General features: G+C 39.7%; 1 protein-coding gene across 3 annotated transcripts in view; it reads left to right on the top strand.

The window, feature by feature from the left end:
• Positions 1 to 18,028, top strand: part of GTF3C4 (general transcription factor IIIC subunit 4) — a 43,167-nt gene extending 25,139 nt beyond the window's left edge. For 2 of the 3 annotated variants that reach the window (XM_023544791.2, XM_003407492.4), the window contains exons 3-5: positions 3,733 to 3,863; positions 15,509 to 15,597; positions 17,479 to 18,028. In XM_023544791.2, coding sequence (XP_023400559.1) covers positions 3,733 to 3,863; positions 15,509 to 15,597; positions 17,479 to 17,543 — 285 coding nt within the window. In that variant the 3' untranslated portion in view covers positions 17,544 to 18,028. Of the gene's footprint in view, positions 1 to 3,732; positions 3,864 to 15,508; positions 15,598 to 17,478 lie in introns of those variants that run through there. The other variant, XR_010322976.1, reaches the window with a different exon arrangement.
• Positions 18,029 to 18,737: the final 709 nt, after the last annotated feature.

Raw genomic sequence — 18,737 nt, 5'->3', positions numbered from 1 at the left:
CCAAAGGACTAATGGACCACATGAACCACAGCTTCCACCATCCTGAGCCCGGAAGAACTAAATGGTGCCCTGCTACCACCACTGACTACTCTGACAGGGATCACAATACAGGGTCCCAGACAGAGTGGGAGAAAAATATAGGACAATATTCAGTTTCACTAAAAAAGACCAGACTTACTGGCCTGACAGACTGGAGGAACCCCTGAGACTGCGTCCCCTAGATACCTTGCTAACTCAACTGAAGCCACTCTGGAAGTTCACCTTTCAGCCAGAAGATTGGCACAGTGGTTAAGCATTTAGTTGCTAACTGAAAAATCAGCGGTTAGAATCCACCAGCCACTCCTTGGAAACCCTATTGGGCAGTTTTCCTCTGCCCTATAGGGTTGCTATGAGTCAGAATTGATGGCAAGGGTTTTGTTTTTTTTAAATAATAACAAACTTGAGGAATAGGCTTCTTACATCAGTGAAGTATACGAGACCAAATGGGCAGTATCTGCCCAAAACCAAAGATGAGAAGGCAGGAAGGGACAGGAAAACTAGACAAATGGAAACAGAACCCAAGGTGGAAAGGGGGACAGTGCTGACACATTGCAGGAATTGCAGTCAATGTCATGAAACAATTTGTATATAAATTTTTGAATGAGAAACTAATCTGTTGTTTAAATGTTCACTTAAAGCACAATAAAAAAAAAAACTACAAGAGACCTGCAAAAATAGATACCCTGAGGTCATGGATTAGACTTAATATAGTGAAAATGTTAGTATTACCTAAAGCAATCTACAGATACAGTGCAGTCCCAATATAAATCCCAACAACATTCTTTACTGAATTTGATAAATGAATGACCATATGGGAAGGAAAGAAGCCCCAAATAGCCAAAGCAATATTGAAAAAGAACAAAGAAGGAGGCCTCACACTCCCTGATATGAAGACATACTATACAGTCACTGTAATGAAGACAACTTGGTATTGGTTCAGCAATAGACATACAGACCAGTGAAACAGAATTGAGGACCCAGAACTAAACCCAAACATCTGTAGATTGCTGATACTCAAAAAGGGGTCAGTCCATTCAGTGGGGCAGAAACAGTCTCTAATAAATGGTGGTCGTACAACTGGATGTTCACCTGCAGAAAAATGAAACAGGACTTATACCTCACACCACACACAAAAACTAACTCAAAATGGATCTAAGACCTAAGTGTTAATCTCAAAACCATAAAATTCCTGGAAGGAAATAGAAAAGTATGGAACATAATTGTTTGGAAAAATAGAATAACAAACACTACAACAAATGCAGGAACAGAAAAAGATAAAACAGATAAATGGGACTTTATAAAAATTAAAAACATACTTATCAGAAGACTATTAAAAGGTAAATAGACAACCCATAGAGTTGATTAAAAATCTTTGGAAACAACTCATCGTTTAAGGGTCTAATCTCTAAAATCTATGGAAAGCTGCTACAACTCAACAACAAAATGGGCAAAGGAAATGAATAGAACCTTCCCCAAAGAGGCCATCTCAGCAGCCAACAAACATGAAAAGATGTTCACCATCATTAGCCATTAGAGAGATGCAAATCAAAGCTACAATGAGATACCATCTCACCCTGGCTAAAATGGCACTGATTTTAAAAAAAGCAAAAAACATAACAGCAAATGTTGGCGAGGATGTGGGGAAATTGGAAAACTTATCCATTGATAGTGAGACTGTAAAGTGGTACAGCCACTATAGAAAACAGTGTGGTGCTTCCTTAAAAAGTAGAGATAGAACTACCCTATTACCTAGCAGTCCCACTCCTCGGTATATAAAAACCAAAACAAAGCAAACAGTGCCGTCAAGTCGATTCCGACTCATAGCAACCCTATAATAGTATGTTTCTAAGACTCTTCATTGTTCTTTATGGTAGCGTAGTATTCCACTGTATGTATGTACCACAATTTGCTTATCCATTGTTCTGCTGATGGGCACTTTGGTTGTTTTCATTTATTTGCTATTGTGAATAAAGGAGCAATGAACACAGGTGCGCGTGTGTCTGTTCGCAACATTATTTTTAGGTTGGTATATATCCTAGAGACCTAAAATGTGCTTATTGATGGATAAGCAAATTGTGGTATATACATACGGCGGAATACTATGCAACCATAAAGAACAACAAAGAGTCCAAGAAACGTACTATTATAACATGGACGGACCTAGTGAAATAAGTATATAAGGACAAATATTGTATGACTCCTCTTTTATAAGAAGGTAAGAACAGATAAATACAGAGAGACCAGTGGTTACCAAGAGGAAGAGAGGGAGAAGGGAAAGTATGCTTTACACCTCAGAGACTTGTAATTTCTGGTGATGGGACAGTGGCACCGAATGTAGATGTAGTAAGTACAGTACAACCAAAGTAAAAATGAATGTTTGAGCACAAATGGATAGGTATAGGCACAAAGAATGCTGACAAATTGAAATAAATGTAACTAATGTAAGTGAACAACTTGTGTGGAAATTGTCAGATGGGAACCTAACTGGCTGTGTAAACTTTCACCAAAAATGCAATTAAAAAAAAAAAGAGAAGATGGGTCTTAAGCATTGGTTTATCCTATCACCTCTTGATGATAAATCCAGTGAAGTGTATTTCAACAAAATTTAATGAAGTAGATCAGTGTTTTTTAAAGTAATATAATCCTAATAAACAAAGCAGATAAAAGCAAAAATGCGGTAGAGATGAGGCCTAGGGCCCTGCCTTGTCGACCTCTCTCACTACCACCTCCCAGCTCCCACAGTGGTTTCTGACATCCCTCTGCATTGAGGATCAGTGGAGCTCAGATTGTAGACTACTAGACTAGGTCAGTCATGAGTCTTTGGGCCATTTAAGTTGAAATTAAAATTACTTTTAAAATCCTGAATTTCTTTTTATTTTGTAAGCCTTCTGTAAGGAATAAGACATTTGCACAGTTCTACAGAGGGCCATTAGCATTGCTGTGGTAGACTTCTTTCTTCCACATGGGACCCGGGATCTCTTCCTGACCAATACACCTCATGTGCAGCTACCACCAGTCTGTCAGTGGGGGCTTTCAGTTGTTTTGTACAGGTTTCAAGCAGAGCTTCCAGACTAATAAGACAGACGTGAAAACAAGCCTGGCAGTCTCCTTCCAAAAAATCAGCCAGTGAAAACCTGGTGGATCACAACAGTCAGATCAGCAACTGGTCATGGGAATGGCACAGGACCACTCAGCATTTTCTTCCATTGTGCATTTGGTCACCATGAGTTGGAGGCCGACTCGATGGCAGTTAACAACAACAGTTCTACAAAGATAACAGTGTTTCACATGATATTTTGCATATAGAGATTATGCTTTGCTTTTTTAAAATCAAAACATTATAAATAATAGCCAAATACTTTGTCTTCTAACAGAACTCTAAAGTCCTTGTTTCAGAGGCAACTAAAATGAGGCAAGTAATAAGATTTTGATTTTCAGAATAGTTGTTCCTTTAGTGGTTATGGTTCACACTGTTGTTACATGATCCCTGAAGGAATTAATTTTATTCAGCCAGTTGACACAGGTAAAAGGTCTAGTTTTTTTATTCTTTAGATACACCTATGTGGAAATCCAAATCTCTTATCTTTTCTACAACACTGCGTTTTTGTTTTTATTTCATTTTTCCTTTGTGTTAGGGTTTTTCTTCAGGTAATCATTCACCACTAAGCATTGTTGACTGCTTTGTTTTTTTAGGTGCTGATTGGACATATCTCAAAGAAGATGAACAAGCAGACTTTCCCCGAGCATTGTAGTTTGTGTAAAGAGATCTTGCCTTTCACAGATCGAAAACAGGCAGTCTGTTCAAATGGCCACATTTGGCTCCGGTAAGCCATTTTAAGCAAGTCCCTGTTTTTGTTCACTTTCCAGTTTCATATACCTCAAACCACCACTGTAAAGTATTTATCTAAAATATATGTTACTCATCTCTCTATGTTGGAGAAAAACTGCTGTTACAAAAACTGGCCTGCACTTTTATTATCATCATTGTGGCCAAAGCAGGAAAGATGCCCTTTAAATACAGCTTTCCTGGTTGATATATAGGGGTTTCCTTACTTTGGTAATACTGTTTTCTTTTGAAATAACATTAAACAAAAATTGTTATTAAAAAGGAATAAATGCTAAAGTTAATGGAATATAAAAGTGGATAAAATGAAAGGTAAAAGCCCTCCTTGTTCCTCATATCTCACTGTCCAAGGTAACCTTGGTGTGTCCTCCTATTACTTGACCTATGAGCTGCATTTGACACAGTAAATCATTCCCTCCTCCCTGAGGTGTTTTCATCATCCGGCTTCCATGACACAGTACTCTTCTGGTTTTCTTCCCACCTCTGACTTTTCATTCTCAGTCATCTTTGCTGGTTCTGCCTCATCTCCTTGAAGTCAGTCCTTGGACCTTTGTTTCTTTCTGTCTGTACTACTTCTCCCTTGGTGGTCACATATCACCTGTACACTGGTGACTTAAAAATATTGCTTTAGGGCAGGCGGGGCCAAGATGGCTGACTAGGTAGAAGCTACCTCGGATCCCCGTTGCAACAAAGACTCAGAAAAATAAGTGAATCGATCACATACATGACAGTCTACGAACCCTGACCATCAAACACAGATCTAAAGAGTTGACCTGAGTGACAGGTGAGCGAAAAGCTGCGTCCTGAAGCAGCAACTACCTCTGAAGCTGACGACTAGCACCATAGCCTTGAGTCCTCGCGGTTCCCTGGTGCCGAGTGGCGGGGCTGATGGCGGCTTGCTGAGGCAGGGCAGGCACGGGACACAGCCCTAACCCCTAGCCCCCCTGGGATAACCTCCGTAGAGACTCAGCCAGCGCAAGCAGGCTGCACACTGACGCGGTAATGAGAGAACAAGCAACCACGGGGAAGCAGCGACTGTTTTCAGAGCCTGGAGCCAGCGTCCCAGTCAGAAAACCTTGGCGCCGGGCTTTGGACTGAGCACAGGGGAGCTAAGCACGGCATCCTGTGACGACATAAACATGGGACGCAGCCCTAGCCCCCTGAAGTGACCTCGGGGGAAGCCCAGCCAGTACACGCAGGCAGCGCAGCAACACGGCTGACAGGAGGAGAAGTGACCAGGAGGCAGTAACTGGTTTTGGAGTCTAGAGTGTGGCGTCCCAGCCAGGGAACCTTGGCGCTGGGCTTTGGACTGGGAGTGGAGGAACTGACCACGAATTCTGAGACAGCACAAGCAGAGGATGCGGGCCTGACCCTCGGGGTCGATCTCGACCCAGCCAGCACACACAGGCTACACGCCCCTCAGGAATCTCAGATAAAACAGTCATCACCAAGCAAGATAAGTAACTTTGTCTATATTCCTGGGTGCTACTCTCTACTATCTATCTGATCCCTCCCCTCCCTTCCCGGGCAGCTTCAATAACAATGGAATGTCCTGGGCCAGAGAGTGAAATACTCTGCGGTTTGTTTTCGTTTCGTCTTTTCCTAACGCATTCTCCTGGCCTGAGAGAAGCAGCTACAGAAAACCCAGGGACCAAAAATCCTTCCCTGACTTCCTGAATTTGGAATAAAAATACAGAACCAGCTCCAGCCAAGCATATGAGATCCATAGTCTTGGGCTTTCATCCCTACAGGCAACTAGGTGGCTATTATAACGCAAAGGCAATTCTGATAGTGATTTGACTGTAATTGTTTTAGCGGATTCCTGGAAAGACAAGTTCTCCAGCTCTGATATCTCTACCGATTAAACAGAGCCCTCACTGACCCACAGCGGTGAACTGAGTGCTGAAGCTCCACCCAAACCACCTAGCCTCCTGCCATAGGGATCTGAGGATAGTGACACCTACCAATCTGTAGAGGTACATGCATTGGGTGCCTGAGGTTCATCTGCAGAGCCCATCTACCAAAGTGCTTTAGGAATAGAGACACACCTACCTCACTGGCACCTGGGGGAAGCCTGTCAGCATCCTGCCCTCCCGGAGTGTGACCCCCTGCTGCTACTAGAATCTGGTGCACACAACTATCACCACTGCTCCTCTAAGTGAATAGGTGACAGTCTACACCACACACTTGGTGATCCAAAATCAACTTCTACTCAGGAATAGTGAATGGACCCTTAGACTTATATATCTGATAACAGCCCAAACCAGCTGGTAATAGGACATAAGTGATTCAAAGGCTACAACAATCAAGACAGCAGAATCTAGTAGCCCATCTACGTATATTGACAGAAAACAAAACAAGACTCAGTGAGCAAAGATAAAATAAATCATTACAATATCTTCTAGATGGCTCAGAGACAGCAGTTGATATCAAACCACATAAAGCAGCAGACCATGATTGCTTCTACAACTCCCCAAATTAAAGAATCAAAATCTTTCCCAAATGAAGATACAATCCTGGAATTGCCAGATGCAGAATATAAAAAACTAATTTACAGAATGCTTCAAGACATCAGGAATGATCTCAGAAATGAAATAAGGCAATCTACAGAAAAAGCCAAGGAACACACTGATAAAGCAGTTGAAAAAATCAAAAAGATTATTCAAGAACATAGTGGAAAAATTAATAAGCTGCAAGAATCCATAGAGAGCGTTCAGAAATCCAAAAGATTAACAGTAAAATTACAGAATTTGACAACTTAGTAGGAAGACGGAGGAGCAGAATCGAGCAATTGGAATGCAGAGTGGGGGAGTTGGAGGATAAGGCAATTGACACCAATATAGTTGAAGAAAAATCAGGTAAAAGAATTAAAAAAAATGAGGAAACCCTAAGAATCATTGGGACTCTATCAAGAAGAATAACTTGAGTGTGCTTGGAGTTCCAGAACAGGGAGGGATAACAGAAAATACAGAGAGAATAGTTGATGATCTGTTGGCAGAAAACTTCCCTGACATCATGAAAGACGAAAGGATATCTATCCAAGATGCTCATCGAACCCCATATAAGATTGATCCAAAAAGAAAATCACCAAGACGTGTTATCATCAAACTTGCCAAAACCAAAGATAAAGAGAAAATTTTAAAAGCAGCCAGGGATAAAAGAAAGGTTTCCTACAAAGGAGAATCAATAAGTTCGGATTACTCAGCAGAAACCATGCAGTCAAGAAGGCAATGGGATGACATATATACAGCACTTAAGGAGAAAAACTGCCAGCCAAGGATCATATATCCAGCAAAACTCTCTCTCAAATATGAAGGTGAAATTAAAACATTTACAGATAAACACAAGCTTAGAGAATTTGCAAAAACCAGACCAAAGCTACAAGAAATACTAAAGGAAATTGGTCAAAAAATCAATAATATCAGAGACCAACACAACACAAGGTCACAGAACAGAACGTCCTGATATCAACTCAAATATGGAAATCACAAAAACAAATTAATATTCATTTTAAAAAGAAAAAAACGCTCAAAACAGGGAATCATTGGAGTCATTTTGTAAAAGATCACAATAATCAAAAAGAGGGACTGAATATGGGAGGCATAGAACTGCCATATGGAGAGGAAAACAAGGCGATATAGGACGATACAAGTTAGGTTTTTACTTAGAAAAATATGGGTAAATATTAAGGTAACCACAAAGAGGTCTAACAATTCAAAATAAAAACCAAGAAAAACATAACGACTCAGCAAACATAAATTCGACTACTATGAAAATGAGGAACACACAATTTACAAAGAAAACCATCTCAGCACAAAAAAGTAAGTTGTTGAAATTGTCAACAACACACACAAAGGCATCAAAATGACAGCACTAAACACATACTTATCTATAATTACGTGGAATGTAAATGGACTAAATGTACCAATAAAGAGACAGAGAGTCTCAGACTGGATAAAGAAACACGATCCATCTATATGCTGCCTACAAGAGACACACCTTAGAGACGCAAACAACTAAAACTCAAAGGATGGAAAAAAATATATCAAGCAAACAACAAGCAAAAAAGAGCAGGAGTAGCAATATTAATTTCTGACGAAATAGTCTTTAAAGTTAAATCCACCACAAAGGATAAAGAAAGACACTACGTAATGATTAAAGGGGCAATTGACCAGGAAGATATAACCATATTAAATATTTATGCACCCAATGACAGGGCTGCAAGATACATAAAACAAACTTTAACAGAACTGAAAAGTGAGATAGACACCTCCACAATTATAGTAGGAGACTTCAACACTCCACTTTCGGAGGATAGGACTTCCAGTAAGAAGCTCAATAGAGACACAGAAGACCTAATTGCTACAGTCAACCAACTTGACCTCATAGACTTACACAGAACACTCCACCCAACAGCTGCAAAGTATACTTTTCTTCCTAGTGCACACGGAACATTCTCTAGAATAGATCACATATTAGGTCATGAAACAAACCTTTGCGGGATCCAAAACATCGAAATATTACAAAGCATCTTCTCAGACCACAAGGCCATAAATGTGGAAATCAATAACAGAAAATTCAGGGAAAACAAATCAAATACTTGGAAACTGAACAATACCCTGCTTAAAAAAGACTGGGTTATAGAAGACATTAAGGAAGGAATAAAGAAATCCATAGAATGCAATGAGAATGAAAACACTTCCTATCAAAACCTCTGGGACACAGCAAAAGCAGTGCTCAGAGGTCAATTTATATCAATAAATGCACACATACATAAAGAAGAAAGAGCCAAAATCAGAGAACTGTCCCTACAACTTGAACAAATAGAAAGTGAGCAACAAAAGAATCCATCAGGCACCAGAAGAAAACAAATAATAAAAGTTAGAGCTGAACTAAATGGATTAGAGAACAGAAAAACAATTGAAAGAATTAACAAAGCCAAAAGCTGGTTCTTGGAAAAAATTAACAAAATTGATAAACCATTGGCTAGACTGACTAAAGAAATACACGAAAGGAAACAAATAACCTGAGTAAGAAATGAGATGGGCCATATCACAACAGACCCAACTGAACTTAAAAGAATCGTATCAGATTATTATGAAAAATTGTACTCTAACAAATTTGCAAACCTAGAAGAAATGGATGAATTCCTAGAAAAACAGTACCTACCTAAACTAACACAATCAGAAGTAGAACAACTAAATAGACCCATAACCAAAAAAGAGATTGAAAAGGTAATCAAAAAACTCCCAACAAAAAAAAGCCCTGGCCCGGACGGCTTCACTGCAGAGTTCTACCAAACTTTCAGAGAAGAGTTAATACCACTACTACTAAAGGTATTTCAAAACATAGAAAATGATGGAATACTACCTAACTCATTCTATGAAGCCACCATATCCCCGATACCAAAACCAGGTAAAGACATCACAAAAAAAGAAAATTACAGACCTATATCCCTTATGAACATAGATGCAAAAATCCCCAACAAAATTCTAGCCAATAGAAATCCACAACATATCAAAAAAAAAATCTACCATGATCAAGTGGGATTTATACCAGGTATGCAAGGCTGGTTTAATATTAGAAAAACCATTAATGTAATCCACCATATAAATAAAACAAAAAATAAAAACCACATGATCTTCTCAATTGATGCACAGAAGGCATTTGGCAAAGTCCAACATCCATTCATGATAAAAACTCTTACCAAAACAGGAATTGAAGGAGAATTCCTCAACATAATAAAGGGCATCTATATACAAAGCCAACAGCCAACATCATTCTAAATGGAGAGAGCCTGAAAGCATTTCCCTTGAGAACGGGAACCAGACAAGGATGCCCTTTATCACCGCTCTTATTCAACATTGTGCTAGAGGTCCCAGCCAGAGCAATTAGGCTAGACAAAGAAATAAAGGGCATCCGGATTGGCAAGGAAGAAGTAAAATTATCTCTATTTGCAAATGACATGATCTTATACACAGAAAACCCTAAGGAATCCTCCAGAAAACTACTGAAACTAATAGAAGAGTTTGGCAGAGTCTCAAGTTACAAGATAAACATACAAAAATCACTTGGATTCCTCTACATCAACAAAAGGAACATCGAAGAGGAAATCACCAAATCAATACCATTCACAGTAGCCCCCAAGAAAATAAAATACTTAGGGGTAAATCTTACCAAAGATGTAAGAGACCTATACAAAGAAAACTACAAAGTACTAATGGAAGAAATTAAAAGGGACCTACATAAGTAGAAAAACATACCTTGCTCATGGATAGGAAGACTTAACATAGTAAAAATGTCTATTCTACGAAAAGCCATCTATACATATAATGCATTTCTGATCCAAATTCCAATGACATTTTTTAAAGTGATGGAGAAACAAATCACCAACTTCATATGGAAGGGAAAGAAGCCCCGGATAAGTAAAGCATTACCGAAAAAGAAGAAGAAAGTGGGAGGCCCCACTCTACCTGATTTTAGAACATATTATAAAGCCACAGTAGTCAAAATAGCCTGGTATTGGTACAACAACAGGCACATAGACCAATGGAACAGAATTCAGAACCCAGATATAAATCCATCCACATATGAGCAGCTGATATTTGACAAAGGCCCAGTGTCAGTTAATTGGGGAAAAGATAGTCTTTTTAACAAATGGTGCTGGCATAACTGGATATCCATTTGCAAAAAAATGAAACAAGATCCATACCTCACACCATGCACAAAAACTTAACTCCAAGTGGATCAAAGACCTAAACATGAAGACAAACGATAAAGATCATGGAAGAAAAAATAGGGACGTTAGGAGCCCTAATACACAGCATAAACAGAATGCAAAACATTACTAAAAATGACGAAGAGAAACCAGATAACTGGGAGCTCCTAAATATCAAACACCTTTGCTCATCTAAAGACTTCACCAAAAGAGTAAAAAGACCACCTACAGATTGGGAAAAAAATTTCAGCTATGACATCTCCGACCAGCGCCTGATCTCTAAAATCTATATGATTTTGTTAAAACACAACCACAAGAAGACAAACAACCCAATCAAAAATTGGACAAAGGATATGAACACGCACTTCACTAAAGAAGATATCCAGGCAGCTAACAGATACATGAGAAAATGCTCTCGATCATTAGCCCTTAAAGAAATACAAATTAAAACTTCGATGAGATTCCATCTCACTCCAACAAGGCTGGCATTAATCCAAAACACACAAAATAATAAATGTTGGAGAGGCTGTGGAGAGACTGGAAGTCTTATACGCTGCTGGTGGGAATATAAAATGGTACAGCCACTTTGGAAATCTATCTGGAGTTTTCTTAAAAAGCTAGAAATAGAATTACTGTACAACCCAGAAATCCCACTCCTCAGAATATACCCTAGAGATACAAGAGCCTTCACACGAACAGATATATGCACACCCATGTTTATTGCAGCACTGTTTACAATAGCAAAAAGCTGGAAACAACCAAGGTGTCCATCAACGGATGAATGGGTAAATAAATTATGGTATAGTCACACAATGGAATACTACACATCGATAAAGAACAGTGACAAATCTGTGAAACATTTCATTACATGGAGGAACCTGGAAGGCATTTTGCTGAGTGAAATTAGTCAGATGCAAAAGGACAAATACTGTATAAGACCACTATTATAAGATCTTGAGAAATAGTGCAAACTGAAAAGAACACATTCTTTTGTGGTTACGAGATGGGGGAGGGTGGGAGAGGGTTATTTACTGATTAGATAGTAGATAAGAACTACTTTAGGTGAAGGGAAGGACAATACTCAATACAGGGAAGGTCAGCTCAACTGGACTGGACCAAAAGCAAAAATGTTTTCGGGAAAAACTGAATGCTTCGAAGGTCAGTGGAGCAAGGGTGGGGATTTGGGAACTATGGCTTAAGGGGACTTCTAAGTCAATTGGCAAAATAATTCTATTAAGAAAACATTCTGCATCCCACTTTGAAGTGTGGTGTCTGGGGTCTTAAATGCTAACAAGTGGCCATCTAAGATGCATCAATTGGTCTCAGCCCACCTGGATCAAAGGAGAATGAAGAACACCAAGGTCACACGATAACTATGAGCCCAAGAGACAGAAAGGGCCACATGAACTAGAGACTTACATCATCCTGAGACCAGAAGAACTAGGTGGTGCCTGGCCACAACTGATGACTGCCCTGACAGGAAGCACAACAGAGAACCCCTGAAGGAGCAGGAGAAGACTGGGATGCAGACCCCAAATTCTCATAAAAAGACCAGACTTAATGGTCTGACTAAGATTATAAGAATCCCAGCCGTCATGGTCCCCAAACCTTCTGTTGGCCCAGGACAGGAACCATTCCCGAAGACAACTCATCAGACATGGAAGGGACTGGACAATGGGTTGGAGAGAGATGCTGATGAAGAGTGAGCTACTTGTATCAGGTGGACACTTGAGACTATGTTGGCATCTCTTGTCTGGAGGGGAGATGGGATGGTAGAGAGGGTTAGAAACTGGCAAAACGGTCTCAAAAGGAGAGACTGGGAGGAGGAAGTGGGCTGATTCATTAGGGGGAGAGTAAATGGGAGTATGTAGTAAGGTATTATAAGTTTATATGTGAGAGACTGACTTGACTTGTAAACTTTCACTTAAAGCACAATAAAAATTATTTTTAAAAAAGTATTGCTTTAGAAAACATCCTGTATCCCACTTTGGTGGGTGGTGTCTGAGGTCTTAAATGCTAGCAAGCAGCCATCTAAGATGCATCAATTGATCTCAGCCCACCTGGAACAAAGGGGAAAGAAGAACACCAAAGACACAAGGTAATTATGAGCCCAGGAGACAGAAAGGGCCACATAAATCAGAGACTACATCAGCCTGAGACCAGAAGAACTAGATGGTGCCCGGTATAAGCGATGACTGCTGTGACAGGGAACACAACAGAGAATCCCTGACGGAGTAGGAGGACAGTGGGAAACAGACCTCAAATTCTCGTAAAAAGACCACAATTAGTGGTCTGACTGAGACTAGAAGAACCTTGGGGGTCATGGTCCCCAGACCTGTTAGCCCAAGACCGTAATCATTCCCGAAGCCAACTCTTCAGACAGGGATTGGCCTGGACTATAAGATAGAAAATGATACTGGTGAGGAGTGAGCTTCTTGGCTGAAGTAGACACATGAGACTATGTGGGCAGCTCCTCTCTGGAGGGGAGATGAGATGGCAGAGGGGGACAGAAGCTGGCTGAATGGACACAGGGAATACAGGGTGGAGAGGAGGAGTGTGCCATCTCAGAGGGAAAGCAACTAGGAGTACATAGCAAGGTGTATATAAATTTTTCTATGAGAGACTGACTTGTTTTGTAAACTTTGACTTAAAGCACACATACACACACACACACACTAAAAAAGGCTTTACTGAAAGAATAAAAAGAGAACCTACAAAAAAAAATATTGCTTTAGCCTGAACCTTACCCCTTAAATCTAGACTTACATATCTAATTGTCTACTCAGTATTTCTCTTTGGATTTTTAATAGGCATTTTTAATTTGAATCAGCCTTTTCTCACCACCTTCACCTCTATAACCCTGGTCCAAGATACCATTATCTCTTGCTAGATTATTGTAGCTGTCTCCCAACTGTTCTTGCTTCCATTCTTGCCCCCTTCAGTCTGTTCTCAGTATAGCTGTCATCGTGATCATGATCCTTTAAGACTTTGTCAGGTACTGTCCCCCTCTACTCAGAACCTCCAGTGGATATCCATTTCTGATGAGGAAGAAGTGGAAATCCTTTCAGTGACATACAAGGCCTTTTTCCTTCTCTGAGCGCCTTTCCTGCTTTTCTTGCTCACTTCACTCCAGGCGTACTGGCCTCATTGTTCTCAGGTACACGAGGCCCCACTCCCGCTTCAGCATGCGGCACCGGTCACTTCCTCTGCCTGGAATGTTCTTCCTGCAGATGTCCGCATGGCTTCCTCAGATGTCACTTTATCAGTGGGGCCTTGTGTCCCTGGCCAGGCTGCCTAAAATTAGAACATTCTGCTGACCTCCCCCTACCCTCACAATACTCTCCATCTCTCTTCCTTGCTTTGTTTTCCTCTTTAGGAGTTGTCACCATTTAACATACTATATTTTTTATTCATTTTTATCCCTCCTCTAGAATAGAAAGCTCCAAGAGGACCGGGAATTCTGCCGTTTTGTTTGCAGCTCTTTCTAGAAAAATGCCTGGTACATCGTTGACATTTAGCAATTTTTTTGGGAGGGGATACTAAATGAATTTTTTTCTACTTTGAACAGATACAGGATTGTGCTTCACATCCTATACTGTCTTTAGCAGCTTGCTGATTCTCTTATCAAAATTGTGGACATTTTCCCCATTCTTAATGATTAGTTTTCCATTGTATGAGTGTTCCTTAATTTACTCCCTTATTGATGGATATTTGGGTTTTTCCCGATTTTTTTTTTTTCCCATTCCTACATGTTTTCTAATTTGGTTTTTTTAGTGGGGAAATTAGATTTTGGGTTTATACTAATAATAACAACAACTAACATTTATTGAGCACTACCAATATGCCAGGTGCTGTTCTAAGCAGTACACATGCACGTTAAGTTACTGCCTCCTCACTGCAACCATGCATGGTAGGCACTGTCTCTTTATGTTTTTACAGAGGAGGAAACTGGGACATAGGAGATTAAAAAATGCACCCAAAGTCACCCAGGAGGTTACAGGCAGCTAAGAAGCTAGCATTCTGGCTCCAGAGTTCACATTTGTAACCATTACACAGTAATGCCTCTCAAATCGGTTCTTTTCACAAAAATTTTTATTTTTGCTGATTAAATTTAGTGCCCAAATGCTTCGGTACATTTTCTCTATGTGAGAATGGATGCTTGCTGCCACTCTGATGTAATCTTTCTTCCTGGTTACCCAAGGTTTTATTCAAGGTAAACTTACTTGGAATCCTTTCCCTCAGCCTTCCTTCCTATATATATTTTTCTACTCTTTAGTTGCTCGATTCAAACCCTGTATATTTTGGAAAACCTTCCCTGCATATTCCAAACGCACCCTTTGCGATCCGTATTGATTCTGCCTACTTTTACTTGCCTGGTCTTGGTAGGTGCTCGGTGAGCGATCATTGGGTGGAGTTGAGTATTCCTGTGTACGAACATTTATTAATGTCCTACCTTTTTCCCCTATCATTTTTGTCTTCTAATCCATCAGGTTTTTCCCCATCGTCCTATCAGTTTCTTAAAATCACTAACAAGAATACTGTTCTATTCTTTTGAAATAATACATGATTGATTTCTTTTTAACCCATTAAGAATTCAAAGTACAGTCAACTACAGACTAAATTCTCTCCCAGTGCTGCAAATATGGACAAAAAAGAAGCTGCAGTGACTAGATGAGCAGCTTTGTATCCCCTCCCCCAGTACTGTGACACAACCACCTCCCTTTACTTCCCCATTCATTTCACCAGGAACTTGTGGAGTACTTTTGCTTTCTCATTTTGCTTATGTGTGGTTTTGGAATAACTAACCATCTGTGATAAAGGTACCTTCCAACATCACTCTGCTTTCTCTGTTTTGGTAGAACTAGAGCAAATTCTCTCCCTTGACAATACAATCTGTCTTCTTTCAGGTGCTTTTTAACCTACCAGTCCTGCCAGAGTTTGATATACAGAAGGTGTTTGCTCCATGACAGCATTGCCCGACATCCAGCTCCAGAAGGTGAATGCTTTCCCAGCCTTGGGAGGATGAGATTGAGCATGCTGGCACAGTGCCGGTACCTCAGAACAATGACTTGGGTCAGGCTCACACTGCTTAGTTTATGCAGTCAGAGATGGGCAGCAGGCTCGTTTTGCTCGTTACAGTATTATCTTGAATCCAGAGCACTAATTAAAAATTGGTAATTGGAAGATGTCATGTTAAAGTCCATATTGCCTGTTTAGTATGTGAGTTAAAGTGTGTCTGCAGTTTGCTGTTCTGTCACTGCAAACATGTTCTTTCAGAGGAATCTCAGAGCTTGTTTTCAGATGGTTTATATGGATTATATTTGAATGAAAGCTCTACAAATGAAATTGTATGCAAAGATAGCATGGCTGAACCAATAATAGGACAGACACTTGGAGTCATTCTTTCTGTAGCCATGATAGATTTTATTCCTAGATTTTGAGATGAACATAGCCCCCCAACTCCTTACTGAATGAGGAATACTTATTTTTTAAGTGTCTTGACTTATGCAATCTGAACAAAAAGGATGTCCTATCATTTCTAGGAATAGAATGGTCTCTTCTAGAGAGTTGGATAAGGGCTTTGCTGGGCTGTTAGGTTTTAATTCTTGTTTTGGTCTAGAACTGCCTTGTTGCTCCAGAGAGCTCAAATTCCCTGGTATGTGACATTCAGTGTACCAGCACATATTATTCTCGTTCCTAATAGCCCTGGTAACAAAGAACATGTTTTTGTTAGTGTTAAAATAGATAACTAGCTGGAAGTAAGATTGCAGATGTCATTAAGGAATTAACTGATTTAAATAGCCATACAAATGTCAGACTTGTGATCTTGGGCTCATTAACTTCACATAGTCACCAAATGAGCTAACTAAACATAAGCGTGTATAATCAAGCGCATGCTTCGGGAGAAGTTTGTTGTCTCAATTAGCTAAAACAAAAAAGGGCCTGTGTGAAACTGCGTCCATATTCTTGCTCTAAACTAGCTGAAGCTTTCTGACTCTAAGAAGTTGGCGTATTGGCAACTTGTGTTCTGTTTTAACTTTTTATTTTGGAAAATTGCCGTCGTACAGAAGTAGAGAGAAGAGTATAATGAACCTTTATGCCCCCATTCCTCTACTTCAGAACTTAACTCATGGCCATTTTTTATTTCATCTGAACTCCTCCACCCACTTGCTCTTTCTTTAGGATTATTTCGAAGCAAATTATTGAGAATTTTTTTAACACCCACTGCATTTAAGCATTGATGTACTCTTTAGGCAGGAAATCTGGGAAAATTTTTTGAAACTTAAAAAACAAAAAAACCTGCCAGTTGACCTTAAGTTGGACGACATGCAGCTTTTGGGAAGAATGAGGGTGCACTGGATCTAGAGAGTGGTTCTCAGACATCTGCATTTCATATACCAGGAAGGTGTTGACCAAGTGTTGCCACCTTTTTATTTCTCCAAGTAAGGGCATTAAAAAAAAAAATTACTGTTGCTGTTTTTTTATACAGGAATATTTTAACACTAACAATATTTGAAGGATATAATCTCAGAATAAAGCATAATCCTTTCATTAAGTTGAATAAATTTTGCTGTATGAAGCACTCATAACATTACCTTTATTTTCCTATTCGGTCACAGAGGAATGAAAATTTCATCACAAACTTAGCTTTGGGAACCCCAGATTTTGTCCAGCCTCTTCCTTTATTATTATCCATAGAGTGGTGGAAACTGAAGTTCAAAGGAGTTAAGTGCTTTGTTCAGGGACATATAGCTAATTAGTTGCAGCGCTGGGACCAGAATGCTGGTCTCTTCACATTGCAGACCAGTGTTCATCCCATTTATTGTACTCCCTTTTCTGAAAATAATCCTTGATACCACTTGTCTTCCTTTTGCAGATCCTGACTGGATTAAGAGGTTACTGCAAAGCCCCTGTCCTTTCTGTGACTCTCCTGTCTTCTAAATGTCAGCGGTGGGAAAATGGAAAGGGCATATACTGTGCTATAGAAAACATCCTCTAGTCTGAAGAGAAAGGATGCTCTGGCATAACCCTGACCTTCACAAGTGGAAGGCGCTCTTCATACTTGTAAATAGGACACTGGGAACTCATCTCTGAAGTACGTTCTCCAGGGACTAAAGGATATCACAGAATGACTGAATGCAGAGATTTTAAGTGATTTTGAGATGAACATAGCCCCCCAACTCCTTACTGAATGAGGAATACTTATTTTTTAAGTGTCTTGACTTAAGCAATCTGAACAAAAAGGATGTCCTATCATTTCTAGGAATAGAATGGTCTCTTCTAGAGAGTTGGATAAGGGCTTTGCTGGGCTGAGTTAGGTTTTAATTCTTGTTTTGGTCTAGAACTGCCTTGTTGCTCCAGAGAGCTTAAATTCCCTGGTATGTGACATTCAGTGTACCAGCACATATTAAAAGTGTCTAAAACAATGTATGGGTCGGATATTTTGTTCTCAGTAAATAGCCAGAAATCTCTATCCCATCAATTCTTGTTTTTCATGCACATTGAAAATATTTTCCTAAATCTCTTCTGTTTTTAAGAAGTTGAAGCAAAGACTAAAATTGGTTTTAATGTGTCAAATGATCAGATAACTATTAAAATAGTTGTGACTTGTTTTTAATTAGTTCCCATGTCCAGACTCTTCCATGTGTATGTCAGGTATTCTAATTCACCTGTGTCGTATCCCTGCTTAAGATTTAATCCAGATGAGATGTTTGTACATAGGCTTTTGAAAAAGAGAGAATCAACTTCTTAGTATTTTTTAATGTTGATATATCCAGACAGGTTTCATTTAATATCTGGTGTAGGAATATACAGAGACCCTGCCTAGAGACTTCTGGAGAGAGATGAGCAGCTCAGAAGTAGAAACTCTTGAGCTCTGTTGCTACGAGTGTATGCAGCTCAGTTGAACAGAGCCTGGGGAGTTCTTTCTTCTGTAAAGTTCCTTGATATTTGTAATATGTGTATTTTTTTGTGAGCAATTAAAAGGAGATGTCAGAAGGTAATTGCTCTTAAGACCTAAAAATAGTGTTCTTGGATTTTTTAAGTAATTGTCCTAGGGATTGGTGCTAATCAACAGGACTGCAAAGCACACATCTAGAAGTGGTACGTACTTCTGCAAAGTTGGATGGGAAATAT

This window comes from Loxodonta africana, chromosome 9 (assembly GCF_030014295.1).
Source record: "Loxodonta africana isolate mLoxAfr1 chromosome 9, mLoxAfr1.hap2, whole genome shotgun sequence".
Classification (NCBI taxonomy): domain Eukaryota; kingdom Metazoa; phylum Chordata; class Mammalia; order Proboscidea; family Elephantidae; genus Loxodonta; species Loxodonta africana.
Note: the sequence above shows the minus strand (reverse complement) of the source record. Positions and strands in the feature narration are given on the sequence as shown.